The sequence below is a fragment of the Phalangium opilio genome, unplaced genomic scaffold (assembly GCF_054372755.1).
Source record: "Phalangium opilio isolate 3A_F unplaced genomic scaffold, DU_Popi_V2 ptg000003l_1, whole genome shotgun sequence".
Classification (NCBI taxonomy): Eukaryota; Metazoa; Arthropoda; class Arachnida; order Opiliones; family Phalangiidae; genus Phalangium; species Phalangium opilio.
Window position 1 is genome coordinate 7,425,453 of NW_028324145.1, and position 22,508 is coordinate 7,447,960.

The 22,508-nt window shown below is 36.1% G+C and overlaps 1 protein-coding gene, 1 long non-coding RNA gene, 1 other non-coding gene and 1 pseudogene across 7 annotated transcripts in view; 1 reads left to right on the forward strand and 3 right to left on the reverse strand.

Annotated features, from left to right (window-relative positions):
• Window positions 1-22,508, forward strand: part of LOC149717450 (uncharacterized) — a 208,973-nt gene that overhangs the window by 147,976 nt on the left and 38,489 nt on the right. For all 3 annotated transcript variants that reach the window (XR_016366820.1, XR_016366819.1, XR_016366821.1), the window contains one exon: window positions 22,390-22,477. This is a non-coding gene — a long non-coding RNA (uncharacterized LOC149717450). The remainder of the gene's footprint in view (window positions 1-22,389; window positions 22,478-22,508) is intronic.
• Window positions 8,300-9,964, reverse strand: LOC149717454 (protein D3-like; annotated as a pseudogene). The gene is made up of 5 exons (XR_016365592.1): window positions 9,856-9,964; window positions 9,720-9,792; window positions 9,537-9,657; window positions 9,327-9,464; window positions 8,300-8,979 (listed from the first exon to the last, which is right to left on the reverse strand). The product of XR_016365592.1 is annotated as a protein D3-like (transcript).
• On the reverse strand, window positions 11,065-13,854 carry LOC149717455 (protein D3-like). 2 transcript variants are annotated; one of them, XM_089834545.1, is made up of 5 exons: window positions 13,352-13,854; window positions 12,141-12,252; window positions 11,945-12,065; window positions 11,651-11,788; window positions 11,065-11,309 (listed from the first exon to the last, which is right to left on the reverse strand). In XM_089834545.1, the coding sequence occupies exons 2-5, from the start codon at window positions 12,198-12,200 to the stop codon at window positions 11,089-11,091; spliced, it is 540 nt and encodes a 179-aa protein (XP_089690671.1). In that variant the 5' UTR covers window positions 12,201-12,252; window positions 13,352-13,854; the 3' UTR covers window positions 11,065-11,088. The 2 variants fall into 2 exon arrangements, with proteins under 2 accessions (XP_089690671.1, XP_089690670.1); XM_089834544.1 differs by lacking the exon at window positions 13,352-13,854 and having other exon boundaries at window positions 12,141-13,218.
• Window positions 19,189-19,261, reverse strand: TRNAI-UAU (transfer RNA isoleucine (anticodon UAU)). Its single transcript has one exon. It is a non-coding gene; the product is annotated as a tRNA-Ile (tRNA).

The window sequence follows — 22,508 nt, forward strand, 5'->3', positions numbered from 1 at the left end:
ATCTCCTTGTTCGATATCTAACGGGGCTTCCCCGGGAAAAAGAGGCAATGTCGTAGAGATTGGGACCATGAAAACCCTCAAACAGACCAATTCCATTCCATCGGGACACGTTGGATCGGATCGTGTAAACTGACAATTAAGTAACTTAAAATTTAAGACGATATCTGGGAAATTGTAATAAATTTGTTTTGGGTGAAAATCTTGCTTCTATTTATAGATTTAAATTTAGACGTCTGTCTTAAATCTGATACCCTTAGTACGACGCATGCGTAAACACTCTATTGCTATTAGGGAAAGTATGCTACCAGGGGAACTCAATCCAATGTTATTCCTATAGGACCCCTGTAAAAATGTTTCACCCGCTGCACACCATTTTAAGGAATTTTCTCCCCAAACTTTTTTAAACTTCATTTGTCCTCATGGGTCATTTTTTGTCCTGGGAAAATTCCGGGATCGCCACCGTCTCGTCCAGTTCATTTCCTTTCTAAATTACTGTTAAAAGAAAGCTTATTTTCTTACAGAGAATTACGTGGGAACGTAGTCTAGTACTTGTTGCACACTTAGGGTGAAACATACTTAACTTATTTTACGTTACTTTAAAACGTTTTCTGTTTGCGGAGATAATTTTTTTTCGCCGTCTGCAGCTTTCTCTTTAGTTTCTTATATTTTTTTTGTTACTGCAAACTAGGCTTAGCGAATTCCTGTAAATTTTGCTTCTTGATCTATCAACTTAAGATGTTTTTTTTTTGTCATTTCGTCTGAAATATCTTCCATACCAGACGACTTTTTCACTCGAACTAGGTTTATAAAAAAAATGTGTCATTTAATAAATCTTTTTATTCTCACAAACTCTTTTCATTTTCATTAGTCGACTCCTTCAAGTCAACTAGTTCACTCAACTGGAGTTGATTATTATTAATGTCAATATTGATTTTATCTGAAAACTCTTTCGGGTATTCAGCTAATTTAAGTCAACTAGTTCATTCAACTGGAGTTGATTAATATAGTTCAGTCAAATATTGATTTCATCTGAAAACTCTTTTGTTTATTTTGTTCATCCTAGTCAACTAGTTCAGTGAACTTGATTTGATTAATCTAGTTTAGTCAAATACTTATCTAGTCTGAATGCTCTTTTGGTTAATCGACTCATTCAACTTTACTCAACTCAAGTTGAATCAAATGTTTGTCGTCGCAAAAATGTCATAGTCTGAGTTCCAGTTTATGTCAAATTACGTATTTTATAGTTTTAATAAGTTTCCATCGCAAACTCTTTCGTTATTCAACTCATCGAAAAAGAGTCGAGTCAAATATTTCTATTCAGCTTTTAAAGCACGCTATATGAGTTTCAGTTTATGTAAATTTACTTATTTTATATTTTAAGGAAGTTGTATCCATTTTTAAAATGTACATTACTTTTTCATCTTTTTATATACCGTGGCTTGAATGGTTACATTCTAACGTTAATTAAATTAAACTCGTTAATTTAATGGGGTTGCGTTACTAAACGAGCTATAGGCGCTTCTTAAGAGAAAAGATAGAATAATTAAGATTCTTTTTTCGTGTCATCATTTAAATTGTACGCAATTAAGAAAAATTACACTGTCTTAATGAAGTTTATGTTGAGGCATATAATTATAAAAGTTGCATGTGAGCTAGGTTCATATATATATCCTCGCTTTTAAATTTTAAACTCTCGTTAAATTAATTACAATAGTAATTCGACTTATGTTTGAGCAGCTTTTCGTTTCTTCCCCTTTAAGAAGCTGTCTCGCGTTATGATCATGCGGAATAACTAAGTGGTATACGGATTAAATTCCAAAGCTATATACCTTATTTTTTACGCTCTCTTTAGCTTAAGTCTTTATTTATTTAAATTGTGTTGGAATATTTCTGTAAAATCCATGCGCTTTTTTGTTATTACTGCATTAATATTGAAACGCGATCTATTGTAGCGTGTGCGGGATGTTTTCCTAGATACATAAATATCGAGGATATAAAAAAGAAATCACCGTTCTAGTTTTGAAGAATATTTATACAGAGTGGTTGAGCTAAATGAGAAAAGCCAATAATTTCTTTAAAAGCTTTCTAATAGAGCATAGATAATGTGCACTAAAGGGGGTAGGGAAATTTTCTCCCCAAGTTTGTTTCTTAAGTTTAACCGCGCTTCTCAGGGCTGCCATTATTTTGTGAAATTTGGAACTGAATAAAACTGAATCGGAAACTGAAAACTGTAAGCTTTTCATGCTCGGTTGTAGATAGCGGTTGAATTTAACTCAAAACAGACTGGCAACACTTGCCTGCATACTGTGTGCACATCAAAAGGGCACAACCCCGTTTCTTAAGTTTAACCGTACTTCACAGTGTTGCCAGAAATTTGTTATTAGAGCAACTTCTACAGATTCGGAACTGAATAAATGATCACTGAATCGAAAACTGAATTCTACAAGCTATACAGTCTGTTGTAGGTAGATAGCGGCTGAATTGCGCTCACAACTGACTGGCAACACTTGTCTGAATACTGTGCGCACATTAAAAGGGGCCAGAAAAATTTCCACAACCCCATTTCTTAACTTTAACCTCGCTTCACAGTGTTGCCAGTAATATGTTATTAGAGTATCTCCTGCAGGTTTGTAACAGAATTATCACTGACTGAATGAAACAGAAAACTACTAGCTTAATTCACTCTGTTGTAGTCTTGTAGATAGCGGTTTAATTGCACTTGCAATTGACTGTCAACACTTGTCCGCACACTAACTAAATAGATCAACGTCCCTATAAGTACAAAACAGGGAGCCCACCGGTCCTATAATTCCTATAAATTCCTATATTTTTGAACCTGTCCTTAATTATCCTATAATTTCATGAAAGGTCCTATAATATCCTATATTTTTGACTTAGTCGAAGTTTTCGTATAGTTTAGCATCAAATTTATCAAAATTTAGCTTTTTTTATCGAGATCACATTTGAATAGACACCGAAATTGTGGAGCTCGCTTAGGATTTTTTATATATTATATTATGTTATATTTTAATTAAGTTCTTCTGAGTTTTCAAAGATTTACAAGCACTTTTTTTTAGATTTACAAGCACTTTTTTTAGATTTACAAGCACTTTTATTTAGATTTACAAGCACTTTTTTTTAGATTTACAAGCACTTTTTTTTTAGATTTACAAGCACTTTATTTTAGATTTACAAGCACTTTTTTTAGATTTACATTTAAAACTAGTTAACAGCATCGACGCTATATTCAATGCTCAGAATGCTGAATCAAACAGAAAACTACAAGCTTCTCAGGCTGTTGTAGGTAGATAGCGGTTGAATTGCTCTTGCAACTGACTGGCAACACTTGTCCGCTCACTAACTAAATAGATCAAGGTCCCTATATAAGTAAAAAACTAGTTAAGAGCATGAATTCATTGCGGTTTTGGAATAAGTTAGTATATTACTGAAATATCTATTATCTAAAGTATTCTAAACCACTCTGTTTATTCACTTTCTACCTCAAAAATGCATTCGGATCTGGTTTGTGAACTCGCGGATGATAGAAATGGGGGGGGGGGGGGTGAGGAATATAATCCTAAAAAACCAAGAATCCTCTTTAAGGCGTTTTGTTATCCCACGCTCTGCCGGTTTTCCTTTTCAATGAGATTGCAAAAAATGAAAAATAAATAGAAAACCTCCTTTTTTCATTTTTTCTTCTTCTTTTTTACATAACTCTCCTTTCCTGGCAACCTCACTCAACCTCCGAGGGTTGTTATTCGATAAGCGTTATGGACCGGACCGCGTTCTATGAAATATGGCTATACACAATCTTTTTTTTAAAGGAGCTGCGCGAGAGTAAGCGTTTTTCTTTGCTTTAGCCAGACGGCTACACGCATCCAAAGAACCAAGTTTTTCTCCTCTTTCTTTAGACTCTTTGTGATGCAGAATACTTACTTTTTTTAAGGAATAGCGCTTCGAATTTTATGAGAAATTGACGTCAAATCGAGTTAACGCTTTATAAAACCGCCATATACCGAAACCCTCGAATATATACCGACTTTCTTTGACATCTCTATCGTAAAAGGATCTCATACTATAGTACAGGCATTATAAGGTTTGACCCGGAACAAATTAGAACGGTTACGAAAATTTCCATACTTATAGAATCGGATGCGCTCTTTAACGTGGTGAGGTCTCCCAATCTCGCAACCGTGGGGAAAATCCGCCATCTTGGAAAATGGCCGCCAAAATTACTAAAACTCTACTTAACTTTGTATGTAATTAACGGATTGAGTCTGAAAAAATATTATAGTGTAGCTTAGAACACTGCGCACGGTTTATGTTCTATGCATTTTTGGCGTTAATGAAACCGGAAGCAGGAAACCATGCATTAAAGCAGGGTAAATCGATATATTTCGGGAAACACAAAGTTTCTGCGGAAAGTAATTAGAGATTTGGTTAAAATTTTGCTAATTTAATAGCAGGGGGCGAATTGTTATCTATAATACTTTTAAAGAAGACAAAATATTACCGCCATTTTGGAAAATGGTGATCAAAATTATAAAACGCTACTTAGCATAACCAGATAAGCTCTAAATGTAGAAACGTTACTTACAATATTAGTTATTGTCATGGATTAACCTTAAAGTACACCATTTTGTCTATAATTATAGAAATAATTACAATCTTATATAGATTGATACTATTTTAAATTATATATTTTATTTAGTTTGGTTGTAAATAGTTTTAAACCGAGGGCTGTTCACACAGTGAAAGGCTGGGATAACTTTTGTAATCTGATTAATCAAGCGAGCGTGCAAACATAATCACGAGAGTGACATGCCCCTCGTACTAGTTTAAAGCAGAGCGTTCATACATGTAGTATGCGGGGATTTTAGCGTATAATGACGAATCGTTCAAAGGTCGGTTTTGTTTACTTTCCGCCTCGTGTAAAATGACCAGCTCGAAGGTCTATGTCATAAAAAGGTCATAAAAGTTTTCAAAAAATGAGGATAAGACTCAGTTGAATGTTGTGGATTTTTAAAAGTCACTGCGCCTAATACGAGATGGAAGTCGTTTGTTTGATATGTAGTGCGGATTTCGGAAATAAAAAACCGTGTTAGTTACAAAGGGTCTTCAAACTGTCATCAATGCAAGTTTGAGGAGAAAAGATAGACTCCATGAGCGTCTTGAACACCTTACACCCATTCGTTTGCACGAGGCGTGCCGAAAACGGGTGTACCCCATATGAGCAGTTCCCTGTAGAGCAGTTCTCGAAATAGCAACCGCGGTTCCAAAAAAACAGCGGAGTTTTTCAAAACTGCTGTTTTAGAAATAGCGGCCGCTGTTTTAGAAATAGCGGCCGCTGTTTTAAAATAGCGGCTGCTATTTTGAGAAATAGCAGTGTTTGTCTTGAGTTTCGAGCATGTCTTAACAATACAGTTATATTCTATGGTTTCAAATACTACTTTTTCCGAAATCATTTTATCAGGAATGTGACATACTAACGGATGGTGTTTTTGAAGTACACTTAAATATTGTACTGTTCTTTAGGCTGTATCAGTTTACAATTCTCATACTAGGATAGAAAAATCATTCGGGAAAGGTTATTTTATTTCGAAAGTAGATAATTGTAAACAGTAATTTTTGGAAAAGGCATATTATAATTCGAGAAAGATTATTTTATTTCGGAAGTAGATAATTGTAAACAGTAATTTTTTGGAACAGGCGTAACATTGTCACACCAATTCCAAAATATTCCTAAACTAAATCTAACCAAACCAAACCTAACCAAACCTAACCTAACCAAACCTAACCTAACCTAACCAAACCTAACCTAACCTAACCTAACCTGACCTGACCTAATACTATTTAGTTGAAATAATCAACTTTAAACTAACCAAATTATCAATATCTGACCAAATTCTTTTTGAGTTCATTTAACCCATCTGCATGGGCCAGCTTACACCATAACAAACAACTATAGTTTTTCGCACATCAGTTTTTCCGCTCTTTAGAGAACTGCTGTAACGGTACGCCGCGTTTACGAGAACCGCTGTATCGGTAATTGCTGTACTGGGTAAACCGCCATTTCGGGAACCGCTATTTAGAGAACTGTTGTTATGAGGACCGCTATTATGAAATCCGCTCATATGGGAACTGCTCATATGAAGGCTTCCCCATATAACACGGCGTTTTACACTATAATATACATTATTTTAAAGTTGATCCGGTTATGCTAGGTAGCTTTTAGAATTATGGCCGCCATTTTCCAAAATGGCGGTCAATGTTGTCTTCTTTAAAGGTATGATAGACAACAGTTCGTAGAAGAACGCTCGCATCTGTTTATACCTGGAAATTTAACAAAATCTTCAAATATTTTCCGCGTAACCTTTGTATTTCACGAAACTTTTCGATTTACCCTGTTTTAATGCATGGTTGCCAGCTTCCGGTTTGATAACCGCTAAAAATGCATAGAACATAAATCGTGCGCAGTGTTCTAATCTACACTATAATATTTTTTCAGACTCATTACATACAAAGTTAAGTAGAGTTTTAGTCATTTTGGCGGCCATTTTCCAAGATGGCGGATTTTCCCCACGGTTGCGAGATTGGGAGACCTCACCACGTTAAAGAGCGCATCCGATTCTATAAGTATGGAAATTTTCCTAACCGTTCTAATTTGTTCCGGGTTCACCCCTTTTTAGAGCTAGAATGCCTGAACTACTATCGCCGCCACGACTTGCGTTGCGTTTCCTTGATAACTTGTAAATATTATATTTCAAAGAGGTACTTAAAGGCAACAACAGGTAGTTAGCCTTTGATTTGTCAAGGGGTTCAATCTAATACTTAATTTTAAACATCAACATGAAACTCTCTCTTTCTCTCACAAAGAAAACTAAATAACTTGTAAATATTAAATTTGTAAGAGATACTTAAAGACAACATCAGGTAGTTAGCCTTTGATTGGTCAAGGAGTTTTATCTAATACAATAGCTATCAACATCAACATGAAACTCTCTCTCTTTTTCTCTCACAAAGAAACGAAATAACTTGTAAATATTAAATTTCAAAGAGATACTTAAATACAACAACAGGTAGCCTCTGATTGGTCAAAGAGTTTTAGCTAATACAATAGCTTTCAACATCTCTCTCGCTCTCAGTCTCTCAAAGAAAAAGAAAGCAATGGAACGGTTTGAGGATTAAAATATTTACGTATATCGGAACGTTCAAATATCACTCTAAAGAAACAGCATTGCAGTATTTTACTTCACATTATGAATTTCTAAAATCCAAAATTTTGTAATTTTCCTGAGTGTATATATAGACAATACCATTAATTCAAGAAGAGAAGCAAACACCACAGTGACCTGGGAAGGTAACCTTCTTGGGTTATTTCCCTGGCGCCAAGAAGCACCACTAGAGGCAGTGAGAGTCGCCTACCCTCTCTCGTGTAGTGAATTAACTCGGGCTCCGCCTTTTTTCCTCCGTCTGGCGTCAGGAAAATAACCTATAAGGGCGGCCTTCCACCCTTATGCCAGGGTTTCTCTTCCTTTAGTAATTAATAGAATAGTCTATATCTGTTCTTCAATTCAATCTTGTTAAATTCATTTTTATGCAAAATATTGCGAATCCAAATTCTTAGAAAAACTTTGTAATTTTCAACAGCTTTTGAGGTTGAAACATTTTCGAGGGACCAATCACTATACTAAAGAAATTTCGCGTTATCTTTTAAAGCCATACATACGCTTGACATTTGACAGTGAAAACCTCTGAGACTGATTAACCCCTCGACTAATATTATAGATTTGGGTTTGTTTGCTTATAAGAATTTTATCATATTAATTATAGAACTTCATTTTTTTCTCTCTTTCTCTCTCATCTCTTGGAAACTCATCTTCTTATACAGCTATACGCGTTTAAGTTAGAATAAAAAAGTTACTCGGCAAACGTTTGGAGATGCAATTTTTTTCTACTTCTTTAGTTTCTCTTCTCCGGGGACTCTATTGGAGTAAGAGGGAGGGCTAAAATCTTACTGGAGTATGTTATTTTGCCTAGCAACGTCACGTCTTGAGAATTTTTTCCAACTTAGTTACGGCACCCAAGGATGGAGGATCAAAAAGGGAGAAAAGCGAGCGGGAAATCTTCTATTTGGGCGCGAAAAGAAAGAAAGGCGCGAGCGAGACTGGACTTTGAAATAAGCCTTGTCAGAGGCAGGCCGCACCCCCCCCCCTTCCTACGCCCCGCCCCCACACCTTCCTCGCCTTTTCATTTCCCGACTTACGATAGACTTTGTTTTAAAGCAACGTACAAATCATTTTGGGTTTCGTGGTTTATTTATCTCATGGAAAATCATATTTTTATATTTTTTCAAGTCAGAATTTTTTGAGAACAAAATCATTCTAGTCAGGGATAGATTTAATTTTAGAAGTGGGAATGGAGAACAGAGTAATCTGGGCGCGCGTCATAGTCCCGGACCCCCTTCCACGGGACGGAGAGGGGGGGATATGATAGAAGAGGCGGGTCATAGCGACGGAGGTAAAAAGGAATTACCTCTGTATTTTTCGCCGTCCCCGTCAGCAACGTCATCAAAACGTAGTTTAAGTGAGCCAATAAGATAATTTAAACATTTCGTTACGTGTTGAAGGGAAGGGCTCTTTACTGGGCCATGAGTTGGACTGAATAATAACCGTTCTCCATTCCTACTTCTAAAATTAAATCTATCCCTGTTCTAGCACACAGAAAGATTGCGAGACAAATTTATAGCCGTTGAGGGCCTTAGTTCCCTATTTTGTCATACCAAGCCTAGCGTGAAGTATGGGAACATAATCGTCATATTGAGCTTGATAATAATTTCCCGCCACTGCGTTTCCCAGATTGTATTTCTTGGCAAAATCCTTGATTTTAAAGTTTATGCGTCCTTCCGCGTCTTTGGCTCTTCGTCGAATGCCAATTTTCCCGGTTGTTTATAAACCAAGAAGATGTATCTGTGCAATCCTTTTGAAATAATTAGGCTCAATATTATCTTTAAAGGTACTGTAAAGAAGGCATCGGCGAGTTGGTAAGAATTATTTGAAATTCGTCTCAGGCACCACGTGACTACAAGATCCGAAGACTCCCGTATGGAGTGGAACTGGACACCTAGTCCTTGTTTTTAGCATGTACATTGCAGTGCCAATCCCATGGAGTGCTAGTTTTCGAAATAAAACTAGCTTATAGTATATTTGAACCACGCCTCTCCTTGGACACGTGTCTCTGACGTTTATTCAAATATTTTTTACCCATTCGCCGGTTCGTACTTCACAGCCCTTTAAATTGATCAGATTTAATTAAGGTTAGTTTACCTGATCCTAATGGTGGGCCAGACCCAATATATTCAGTAATAACCTCTCCATTTTCAACGTTAGACCCGGGAATATTAACTACTAACCAATGTTTCACTTCACCTATAGTCGGATTTTCACGTGTTGGTGCATCGGGATCTTAAAAATCATTTTTTGTAAGCCTTGGTTAATTAGGCCTAATAAAATTGTTATTTCTAATTACTAATTTACCAGTCATGTAGAGGGTATAGTAAGCATCTTCTTCCGCAGGGAAGCTCACCTTTGGTTGATCTTTGACAACCGTAGGTGTCAATTCGTTGCCAAAGTCAACGACACCGTTCTCATAAGTTACCTGTACATATTTATTTACTCGCTTAATTTATGCAAATTACTTGAATTTATACCATTACATACCTGAATGACTTCTTTTGGTTCAGCATCAGTTAATTCAGGCACGATTCCCTGTTGGTTCATTGTGAAATATAATCTGTGATGGAAAAATCTTTTAATTTAATCTATATTATATATCTATAATTATAATTATACGTACAGTATAGGCTAGTGTTGACTTTCTGTCGTTGTAAAGCGTATACGAGTGACTCGGGATTGCTTCTACGTGATACGACTACACACGGAACATTTGTTCATCTACACTTGCTTCGCGTGCAACTGTTAATATACGAACGAAGCTTCAAGCATGGGGAACAAATTTGCTTATTTAGAAGTGATAAAATGATCAAGTATTGAATTTCATTTTTTTATATACAGGGTTTTTCTGTTCTGTAGGTCGATTAGAGATTATGGTGCGGTGTTCCTTGAACGATTTCGAGTCGAAAAAGTAATTTCTATAACATTTTGTAACAAGGGGCATTGTTTTCAAGTTAAGATTGGATGGAGTATTTTATGGATGACCCCTTAGTTAATATAGTATTGTCAAGAAGCGATATCTAGTTTACTAGAGAGAAGGTATAAATTCACCACATTTCTAGCTTTATCTCCAGTCCAAACGTAGGTCCGGAGTTAATCCCTGCCTCTAAATTACAACCAGCATCTCATTGGTTCTTGAAAACTCACGTCAGCGTGACGCGAATGACGAAAAATATGTATTTTCCGACTGAGGAGAGGCGAAATAACCCGGCCTCCTTTTACGTCCCCCCCCCCTTGTATTTTGAAAGGGGGACAGGTACTATGGCGCGCGAATACTTAGGCATCTTAAACCTTCCCCTAGTAAACTAGATATCGCTTCTTGGTATTGTGTTTCAGTTTCTTAATTAAATTTAAGGGGTCATCCTAAAACGGTGGCTGTAAAATTATTTTCCAAAATTCCTGTCCGATTAATTAGGTTATGAGAGCTCTCTTAGACTCTTCAATTAGAACACCCTGTATGCAGAGAAGCACTTATCAGTCAGTTATCGAACTCTTATATCTCCCGGAAAACGCCCCTCAATTTTTGTTTTCAATAGTCGATCGAAAAAATATCAATAGTTCATTAATCGATAAGAAAATTTGATATTAATGGAAAAATTAATTATAGACAATAGAACCAGGTTAGCAAATACGACATTGACGTCTTTCGTTCATTTTCGGTCCTTTTATAGGGTTGTTTAATTTGAAAAATTATCAATAGTTATTTAACCGAGAAGTAGATTTGATATTAATGAAATAATTATGGACAATTGAATGCTTAGCTAAATTTTATTATTATTTTTATTTATTTTCTTGGCGTGTTTAGTACATCCTCGGTACTTTTATTTTTGAATTTAATTTGGAAAATTAAATCTTATTATCCACTGATGGTTTGGGCTTGAAGAATGGGAACATAGTCGTCATATTGAGCTTGATAAAAATTGCCAGCAACTGGTTGCCCCAAATTGTATTTCTTGGCAAAATCTCTGATTTTAAAATTGAGACGTCCCTCTCTGGATGTACTCGATATTCTCGGTTCGTCGTCGATCGTCAGTTTACCCGGTTGTTTGTAAACCAGAAAGACGTATCTGTGTAATCCTATTAAAATAATTATTGTTATCAGAAGGGGATAATAGAAGAAGGATGACACTCTGTATCCTCGTAATACAGTAGTTATGTAACATAATTCTTCCCAGGCGAAGGATCCCTTTTTGTTTGCTCCCCTGCTCATTAATCTTCAGATGGGCATCGCACCGCGGAGTGAATTCTAAAATCCACAGGCGCGCCTTGGAAAATAGTTAAGCGTTAATAGAGGGAACTATTTATTGCGTATGTGATTCGGTTTAGTGACGTTGCATGCTCCAAATGTAGAATGATGTTGGGAAGAATCATGTTACAATTACCCTACTAATTTGGGGGAAATTAAGTATATTATTTACCTGTTCCTTGTGGTGGGCCAGATCCTCTATATCCGGCAAGAACCACTCCCTTTTCAACGTCGGATCCGGGAATATTCACTACTAACCAATGTTTCACTTCCCTTTTTAAAGGTTTCTCGCGACTGGGCGCGTCAGGATCTAGAACACAATACGATATTCTTAAGCCATTTCAGATTTATTGTAATGACAGGAATACAACCAGCTATACGTTGAGAAAATGTCTAAGCAATGATTCCAAGTAGCTGTATGTATTCCTCATTATAATATTAGTTAATTAATTAAGTTTCTACTAACCAGTCATGCAAAGAGTATAGTAAGCGCCTTCCTCCACGGGGTAACTGACATTAGGTTGGTCCTTGACGATCGTTGGTGTCAATTCGTTGCCCAAGTTAACCACGCCATTTTCATAAGTTACCTTTACAAGCAGAAAAAAAATTATTGATATTTAGTTTAATAATTTAGGCAAAAAAAATTAATAGTTATTAAATACCTGAATTATTTCTTTCGGCGCTACATCAATAACATCCGGGACAATTTCATGTTCCTCCATTATTTTCGGTACTTGTAAATTATCACCGGCAATTGTTGAATTTAATCCGGCACTAGGTTTAGAAAACACAAGTACAAACAATTGCAAAATCAAAGCGAGACGAAGAATCATTTTCGAATATGCTCAAGGGTCGACTTTTAAAAACTAACTATAAAATTCCTCAACTGAATTCAAAAAAAAAAAAAAAATAATTTCTCGTTGTACAGGTTTTTATAAAATTACCTAAAGGTATATTAGCACCTCAAACTGACAAGATATTTTCGATATATTGGATATAAAGTTTCTTTTTGTTTTAACCAGAAGTAATATCTAGTTTATTAGGGAGAAGGTATAAGATGCCTAAGTATTCGCGCGCCATAGTCCCAGTCACCCTTTCAAAATACAAGGGGGGGACGTAAAAGGAGGCCGGGCTATTTCACCTCTCCTCAGTCGGAAAATACGTAATTTTCGTCATTCGCTGGTTTTAATTTAGAGGCAGCGGGGATTAACTCCGGACCTACTTTTGGACTGGAGATAAAGTTAGAAATGTGGCGAACTTGTACCTTCTCCCTAATAAACTAGATATCACTTCTTGGTTTTATTTTGAGCTAGGTTTGAGGTATTACAATATACCTTTATAATTTTTTAGGGCCGGGAGCCTCCTGATTCAACAAACCGGTATATATCTATATATAAAATTACAGTGTCGATTTCTTGACAAGCAATTAGCCAATAAAGGTGCGACCTTGAGTCCAAAATTTGGGAACTTTCAGAGAAGATTATATAGTTTCCGAGACTAGCAAACGCTACTTGTAAATTAACTTACAATCTTTACCTAAGAGACTTCTACACGCGACAGGGAATGCCCAAGGGATATAATACCAAAAAGACGATAATAACACTCGACTCCTTTAGGCTATTTTACTTCCGGTTTTGCCCTGATTGCAATGGAAGCTATGGATTAACTAAACACACTTATATACTTGACATCTGAATTCATACTGAGCCAGGAATAAAATATATAAACAAGCCTTATAGCTTTTGCATTGAAGCAGGTGTTATTTAGTTTGCAGGTTTAATGTACAAGTAAAGCGTCAAATAGTCTTTGTACATCTAGGTGGGTGGTATATTTGCAAGCGTACAATTTTTAATAGTATTAGAACGTATCTTACCGTTAGACGGTTTGAAAAGCGACTGACTGCAAGGTCAAGAACTTGATTACAGAGTGTAGACTTTACCTTATCTCTCAATATATACAGAACTCCCGCCACCCCACTAGAACGGCTCCTATATTTCTGATATGATAATACAGTTAATAACTATTTAATCATATTTCTAAAGGCCCGTTCAGACTACAGTTTAATCTTAAGTTTGCGTTGGTATACGTTTAACTCCCTATTCAGACGTGAGAGCGGACGAATTTAAACGAATTTTTTGAACCAGATTTTGAATTCTAAAATAGTCAAATTCAAAAAGGACAAATACCGCACCACGAACAGGTCTGGAAATAAGCACAGGACACTGGACATTGTTCAATACAATTTTAAAATGTCCCATAAATTTTTTAAAAACTAAGGTGGTCACTGGACAGTTGACCAGTAAATTTTTCCGAAGTTTTGATAGCTTGAATATGGAGACGCGACACAATTTTTGCGGACTCCAGTGAGCAATGTCCTATAAATTTTCCAGTCAAAGGGGGTATCACTAGACACAAATTGTCCTATAACAAATTTTTCTTATATTCGGCCCTGACCACGAATTCTAAACTTTTCATATATCGTTTATTAAAACATAGCTCACTTGTATCAATAAGGCATGGTCGAGTGAGCTATGGCCAAAGAAAAGGAACTAACTAGGTGGCGCCATCTCGACACTGCCAGACGTACAAAACTGCTAATGTTCAAAATAAACACGTGAATCTTTTAAGTAGTCGTTGACAAGTGTCTAATTATTAATTAAGCGAGCAAAGCAAATTCACCGCAACTTAAATGTAAGATTTTAGTTTGGTGGGAATGGGCCTTAAGGGTTTACATGAAGGCTTGCTGCACTTGTTTCAGGCTATTATTGGGATGACCAATTGAAGAAGCTATATGGCTAATATTATATATCTATACCAGACCTGAAGACCAGCGTTTTTTTTCTCATACTTATTAAAAGGTCTATTTTCTCTCCACAACAATCAAAACTGAGGACGTGTTACTTTCTTTTTTCTTCTTCTCTTTCTCAATCTCATTGAAACCTGCGCGAGACCATAGTCCGATTTCCATCCGTTTCCATCAGAGCCGATAATATCTAACCAGGCATTTTAGAGCTAAAAGGGGATTCTTTTCAACCCTATAAAGGCGCAGGGTACTATATTTTAAAGCTAGCGTCTTTATTGTTCATAGTTTAATGACGAAATTGCTGATTAAGTTTTTCTTTCGTTAAGCCTTTGTAAACTTGAGATGTTCTCTTTCGTTTTCTATTTTAAGATTGAGGTTATGATGGGTTAGGGAAGGAGATGGGTTTCGAGTGCCTGGAAAAGGTTTCTATTCAGGCAGAAAAATTTAAATATCGCCGTCTCATTTCGGTCAATTAAGTCTATAAATATTTAAAGGATCAGTTTAATGGTTCGTAAAAATGTCCCCCTTTCGTCGAGTTTTGGCTTCGGTTTTTTTTTTGCGCTAGACATACTTGACCTAAAAATGATTGATTTAGGATGGCCTCTTACATTTATTAAAGGATCGAGGACCATACTAAATCAAAATTTATTCTCTCTGTTCGAAAAATAATATAAAACAATAAATACTTCAAATTAGAACTATATGCCTATCTACAATATTAAAGTAGTTATAACCAATAAAGATTAGGCCTATTTGTGAAGCAGACGACGTTTAGATTAGACCTAGGCCTATTTGTGAAGCAGACGATGTTTAGATTAGACCTAGGCCTATTTGTGAAGCAGACGATGTTTAGATTAGGCCTAGGCCTATTTGTGAAGCAGACGATGTTCGGATTAGATCTAGGCCTATTTGTGAAGCAGACGATATTATTTCATTATTTGAAACTTTGAAATGAAACTATGTGCAGAAAATACGAACTAGTCCTTAACTATTTATATTCAACATCATGGTTTGTTCGCATTTAAAATTCAATTTGCTTGAGGTGAACTCTTTATTTAATATAAAAAGTGGTTTTACAAAAACCCCGGAATATTTTCTTTATTTTTTAGACATTTACTTAGAAAATAGAATAGCGTAGTATCTTAGCAGTATATTTATATAAATACGTATTTTATTTTCACTCTCAGTATGCAATACGTAAAATATGTAGAAAAATACATTAGTAAAATTCATGCTAAAATATGAAAGCGGATTTTGAGTTAGTGGCAGAGTTTCATTTTTGTTTTCACAACTATATCTGCGGACCAAAAAAACATTTTTTTATCAAGAGGTTAAAAAAAGATTTTTTTGTCCTCCTAATGGAATAAAATGATAATACCATAACCCTATAGTGTATAAGAATGAGTCTCCCATAGGAGCTTATTATCGGCATTGATATCGAGATTGCAACGCCATCTTTGTTTAAAGATGCCTCCTCCAACCTGAATGCAGACCTTTTCGCTTCGTGCTCGAGTCGTTTCACGCCTTTTAAACATTTCTCTTTGAATTTGGTGAGTTTCGTTCAAAAGGGACGTAAATCTCTTTGAAAACCGGATACTCGACAAAACTCAAGCGAGCGTTTAATGGAGAAGCTTTCAACCTGACCATTTCACGACACAAGACTATGAAATAAACATTTTGGTTAAATGCAAACGGAATATTCTATGGCGGGTTTCAAAAGCAATAAACGAAAATTGTTGTAAGATGTTGTAGCGGATTAGCAACGATTAAACGTACTACCAATCCACCTTATTACCAACTCGTCTGCCAAAGAAAGGGACTGTAAAGAAGGCATCGGGCGCGCGTCAGTCTCGAACCCCCTTCCACGGGACGGGGGAGGGGGGTACGAAAGAAGAGGCGGGTCATAGCGAGCGACAGAGGTAAAAAGGAATTACGTATTTTTCGCCGTCCCCCGTCAGCAACGTCCTCAAAACGTAGTTGTGTAAGTGAGCCAATAAGATAATTTAAACTTTTCGTTACGTGTTGGAGGGAGGGGCTATATACTGGGCTACGAGTCGGACTGACGTAAATACTAACCGTTATCCATTCCTACTTCTAAAATTAAATCTATCCCTTATCCTACCATAAGCCATTAAGCCTATAATATTTTTAAAATAGATGAATGCTAACCTTTTTTTTCTGATCTATTTCTGCAGCTTTGTCCGCACTTTATGTGATCGAAACGAGACATTAGTTTTATAAATAATTTACTCGTAGTATGTACTAATTGCAAACGTGGCTGCAGTTCCGCAATTCTTGGCTGTGTTTTCTTTCTAATGAAATTTACTCCCTGAACAAGAACAAAGAATACACGAGTTTCCTCCCGAGGGAAGTCCATGAAGTCCAGGGGGTTGACGGGATAAGCTACTACGATTATAGTCCAAGCAAAAGGGGACCTTAATTAATGCCCATCCAAAACCAACCAAAGACCAAATGGAAAAGGGGCCGCTAAATACGTTTCACGTACCCCTGCATGCTTAGGGTTAATTCTATTTTAAGAGCCAATGTAGTTATATCGAAAGTATATTAGTCGAACCTTTTGAATTACTCCTTTGAAACTTATATATACAGGGTGTTTCTGATAAGCCTGGCATAAATGATGAGGGATGTTCTTTGGAAGACGATTTTCAGTCGAAAATGTAACTTCTATCTATGACATTTTGCCACAAGGGACACTGTTTTCGACTTAAGATTGCATCCAGAGTATTTTACGGATGACCCCTTAAATTTAATCAAGAAACTAAAAGACAATGATTTCTGATTTAATTAAGGGGTCATCCCTAAAACACTGAAATCAAATCATAACTCGAAAACAGTGTCCCTTGTGACAAAATGGAGATAGAAGTTATATTTTCGACTCAAAATTGATTTCCCAAAGAACATATCCCCCTTAATCTATAACAGACCTATCAGAAACACCCTGTATATATACTGTAAGGCCAAAGGCTTAGCTCTAATTGGTTCCAAATAATTAACGCTTGGAAACACCCATTCTAGAAGTGATATAAATGCCGTTTTCAATTGGCCACCATATTGTAATCTCAGAACTAGTGCGAATTTATATATGCACAGCATTAAATTGCATAGCTCTAAAGCGTTTTAATTATAAGTATTAATATTAATTAGAATAATTACTTAAATGTATAATTGTTTCAGAAATTAATATTCCGTCTCATTTCAAAGTATAGACGTAAATTCTGTAGACAATCATGAATATGAAATTACTTCGGTGTATTATTGAGGCAATAGACTCTTTTCAAAAGAGAAGGGGGGGAGGGGTTATCGTCTGCTTCATTTATAGGGTTAAGACGGAACATTAATTGCTATGTTGACAACAAAGACCTTATATAGGGCTTCAACGTTACCAGTCCAGAAAATTTGGTCAGTATTGTTTGAAGTAACATCTAACGTCTTTGTTATGATCCATATACCCATTATATAAAAACGTCTTGGTTTGGACCAAGACCGAAAAAACAAACGATATGTGTGAGGTTTATCAATTGACTGAAGTATCAGATATTGAAATTTTTTCTAGTTATTTTTATACACTCAATCCTTAATCAATATTTAATTCAATCAACTGATTTTACTATTAATCGACCTAGTCCCTCTAAATTAATTGAAAAAATTACATATCTACGCTTTTTCAAGAACAATTACATTTTCCGAAAACATTTTATCGTGAAATTAATTTATCATGTTGAGGATACAGTATTGAATATTTGAAATGTTCTACTGGATGTCTAAAAAAAGCAAGCGAACTTTGGCATAACTCGAATGGAAAATGTAAATATTTGATCGTGGATGCCAAACAAGGGTGTTGCGCGAATTTATACATTTAATTTCGTATATCGAAATGCTACATTTCTATTGTCGCCTCTTTGATGGTAAAGTTGCACTGGAACTTCCTTTTCCGTACTTAAGAATTTCTTGGTCATAACTCAGTCTATGGTAATATTGGCTGAGTGTGTTGCGACGGCTCAGATGACCCATACACTGAAACCACTGGTGATTATAAAATGCCATATATTTTGAAAATAGAGGAAGGGAGGGGGTGTCGGAGTTAAATGTGACCATCTTGGCATAACTAGTAATGAATGATGTGTTTAACCATATTATTTCCGCGGGAAATGAATATAACAAGTCTGAGAAGTATTTCTGTTTATGTGATCTTTACCCTTTACCACACAGGATAAACTTTGTTGCTTTGTCTTAAGTAGACGACATTCACTCTAAACGACAGTCTTATCAACAACTTAAAACAGATTTAAACTTCTTTTGGTGTAAACTTGAAAATTTGTCAAGCCAGCAACAATTAAAACTATGTCGGTCAAGATGCTCACAAGTTAGTGAGCATCGACACGAAATCCCTTCAAAATAATTAATTTCATGATAAAATCTTTTCGGAAAATGTAATTGTTCTTGAAAAAGCGTAGATATGTAATTTTTTCAATTAATTTAGAGGGACTAGGTCGATTAACAGTAAAATCAGTTGATTGAATTAAATATTGATTAAGGATTGAGTGTATAAAAATAACTAGAAAAAATTTCAATATCTGATACTTCAGTCAATTGATAAACCTCACACATATCGTTTGTTTTTTCGGTCTTGGTCCAAACCAAGACGTTTTTATATAATATCTGTCGCTTCAGTCTTAATGTAATTAAATTTTGAGTAATTATGTTTTCTTTACCGCTTATTATTATGTCCAATTACGATGGTCAAAACATGCATCTAGCAGGGCCCGAACGTTGCACCTTCCGCGTGTTAGGCGGACGAGATAACCACTACACTACACATACCTGGTAATACTGAGATTCCTAAGAGATCTAGCTTATTATTATGTCCAATCACGATGGTCAAAACATGTATCTACCAGGGCTCGAACCCGGGACCTTCCGCATATAAAGCGGACGTGATAACCACTACACAATGAATACTTGGTTATTCTAAGTTTTCGAAGAGATCTAGCTTATTATTGTGTCCAATAACGATAGTCAAGTCATGTATCTACCAGGGCTCGAACCTGGGACCTTCCGAGTGTAAAGCGGACGTGACAACCACTACACCATAGATACTTGGTTATTTTGAGTTTTCGAAGAGCTCTAGCATTATTATTATGTCCAATCACGATGGTCGAAACAAGAACTTCTGTAATTAACTAAAATTAACATACTTCGACTTAATTGTTTCTGATTAGACTAGCCGATCGCACACCCTGAATACTTAATTGTTAAATTAAGAGTATTCCGAAAAGTAACTTCGCTCTAGTTTTTCAGTTAGAGGTGGTTAAATATCACGAAAAACCCCATGTTAATCTCCATAGGAAAATTGGTAAAAGCATGTGAATTTTGCTTTAACGTTACAAAAGAGTATCAAGTCATATCTACAAGGGCCTACCGGCCCTGTAGAATAAATTTTCTGTCTCAAGAAAACAAGGTGGTCAAACACCAGACTCTATTTTACCCCCCCCCCTCCTTCTGATTTTTTTAATTTAATAGGATCTATTAATAGCCCTAGTAGGCGAAAAATTAATTTGGCCTAATTTTAGATTCTACTCTCGGCTTTTTTTTTTTTTAGAAATATATTTTCTTTACAAATAGCTTATTTCTCGTGCCCATATTTAGTGTATATATTCAAGAAAAGCCCATCAAGTTTTAAAATAGAAAAATATTCCGTAATTAATTATTTAAAAAATTCTGAAGTTTTTTAAACTGAATGATTTGGATTGGAGACCTTTTTTTAATCCCATTTCAATTAATTAAAAAGTCAGTTCTTTCAACCGGTAACGACAAACTTATCCTTTAATACTTTAAAAAAAGAAAATAAAAAATAATTTGTCGAAATTAATGGACAGGCGGAAAACATAAAAGTCCATTAGTTGACGTATAACAAATTACCTTCTTTTCAACTGAGACATTTAAAACTATAGCATCGTGTTTAAATTTTGACAAGAAGCGATATCTAGTTTACTAGGGAGAAGGTATAAGTGCCTAAGTATTCGCACGCCATAGTCCCAGTCCCCTTTCAAAATACAAGGGGGGACGTAAAAGGAGGCCGCAGGCTATTTCGCCTCTCCCCAGTTTTAAAATAAGCAATTTTCGTCATTGGCACACGAATCATGAATAAGGTAGACTTATTAAGACATTCCTGCATCCTACCAGGGATAGATTTAATTTTAGAAGTAGGAATGGAGAACAGAGTAATGTGGGCGCGCGTCATAGTCTCGGGCCACCTTCCACGGGACGGGGGGGGGGGGGTATGAAAGAAGAGGCGGGTTATAGCGAGCGACAGAGGTATAAAGGAATTGAGTATTTTTCGCCTTCCCCGTCAGCAACGTCATCAAAACGTAGTTTAAGTCAGCCAATAAGATAATTTAAACTTATGGTTACGTGTTGGAGGGAGGGGCTCTATACTGGGGCGGCTATGAGTCGGACTGAAGTAAATACTAACCGTCCTCCATTCCTACTTCTAAAATTAAATATATCCCTGACTTCGTATAATGAATTTCGGATTAAATAAATACAATTAAAAAAACTAAGAGTCGATGTCTCCACAAAGCCAATATACTCACTCCTATTTCGCTTTCCTTAGTGTAAGTTAAAAGAGATTTTTGGTTTGGTTAATTCTTATCCGAGTCGAGGAGTCTAAATTAATGAATTCCTTCATTAAATCATCCCCTCTTTTAACGCGGAGCAGCGGCTCTTACGTATAATTGGCAGAGTAAAGGTATATACTCGCTTCTCGAGCGCTAATTAATTCGTTAATCGCGAGGGCGATCGTCCATTGATGCCCCTTCCCTCCCCCTCCCACGACTGCCCTTTTATTCTGTTCATGCAAAACCAGAGTGTATGTAATTAATACAGACTTTACACCTATTTTTAACGTCGTATTTCGTTTAATTATTGTACTACCACTTTGAGATCTACTGTAAAATTTATATACAGAGTGTTTCTGATAAGTCTGCCATAAATTAAGGGGGATGTTCTTTGGGAAATCGAGTTTGAGTCGAAAATGTAACTCCATTCTGCCACAAAGGACACTATTTTCAAGTTATGATTTGAGTATTTTACGGATAGACAATGATTTCTAATTTAATTCATAGGTTTTCCCTAAAACACTATCAAATCTTAACTCGAAAACAGTGTCCCTTGTGGCGAAATGGAGATAGAAGTTAAATTTTGAACTCAAATCGATTTCCCAAAGAATATCCCCCGTAATTTATAATGCCAGACTTATCAGAAACACCCTGTATGTGAATTTTGATCTTTAGCCAAGTTTTTGCGATCTTGGGTGATTGCACCTTGCTTTGTACCCAAGGTCCGTAAAATCGCAAAAGCTCTATTTGGCTTTGTACCCTTGTTCTTATTGGAGCATTTTCTTTAATATTAACAGAAGTGAGATGAGACCAGAACTACTAAGCTAACCAAATTCTTCACCTGGCGAAAGTGAATATTCTTGATAACACAAGAACGGTTGGCCCTCTAGTAGCGGTTTCTGAATTTTCCCTCCAAAAAGTGAGACGCTCGCGGTGGTAGACGGCCGAACTAGATTCAAGGAGCCGCGACCGCGTCCGTGTTCGGCCGCTTTAGGTTGAGGGGAAGTGGGTAGGAAATGTTTTTGGAACTCGACCAATTTTTTTCTCAGTAGTGTAGGCGCGTGGGAACAGGCATAAAATCCTCAAATTTGTTCACTAGTTAGTCCGTGTTCGGCCGCTTTAGGTTGAGGGGAAGGGGGTAGGAAATGTTTTTGGAACTCGACCAATTTTTTTCTCAGTAGTGTAGGTGCGTGGGAAGCGGCATGCCAGGATCTACTATCAATGCTAGAGCCCTTCACTTCTAGTCTCATCTCACTTCTGATATTAAGATTATTTGGTGCACGTTTAATTAAGACTTGGGTATGTGATAACGGGCTCCTGTTAGAAATTGGTCTCTTAAGCTCAGGTGTTTTAATTTATTGCGTTAGAGGTAGGTTTTTATTTGCCAATCTCTTAGATTTATAATTAAGACTTGGTCTAAAGTTTTCTTCAATTTATAAAAATTCCTCTGTCTTTTATGTATATTTTCAGAATTCTATCTGTATATTTAAATCTACAATTCAATGGCGTTCAATTACGAAGTGCGTCGATAGTTTCGTCTTAATTACATCGTTACTGGGTAAGTTTATTTTAAATTACCATTATTAATT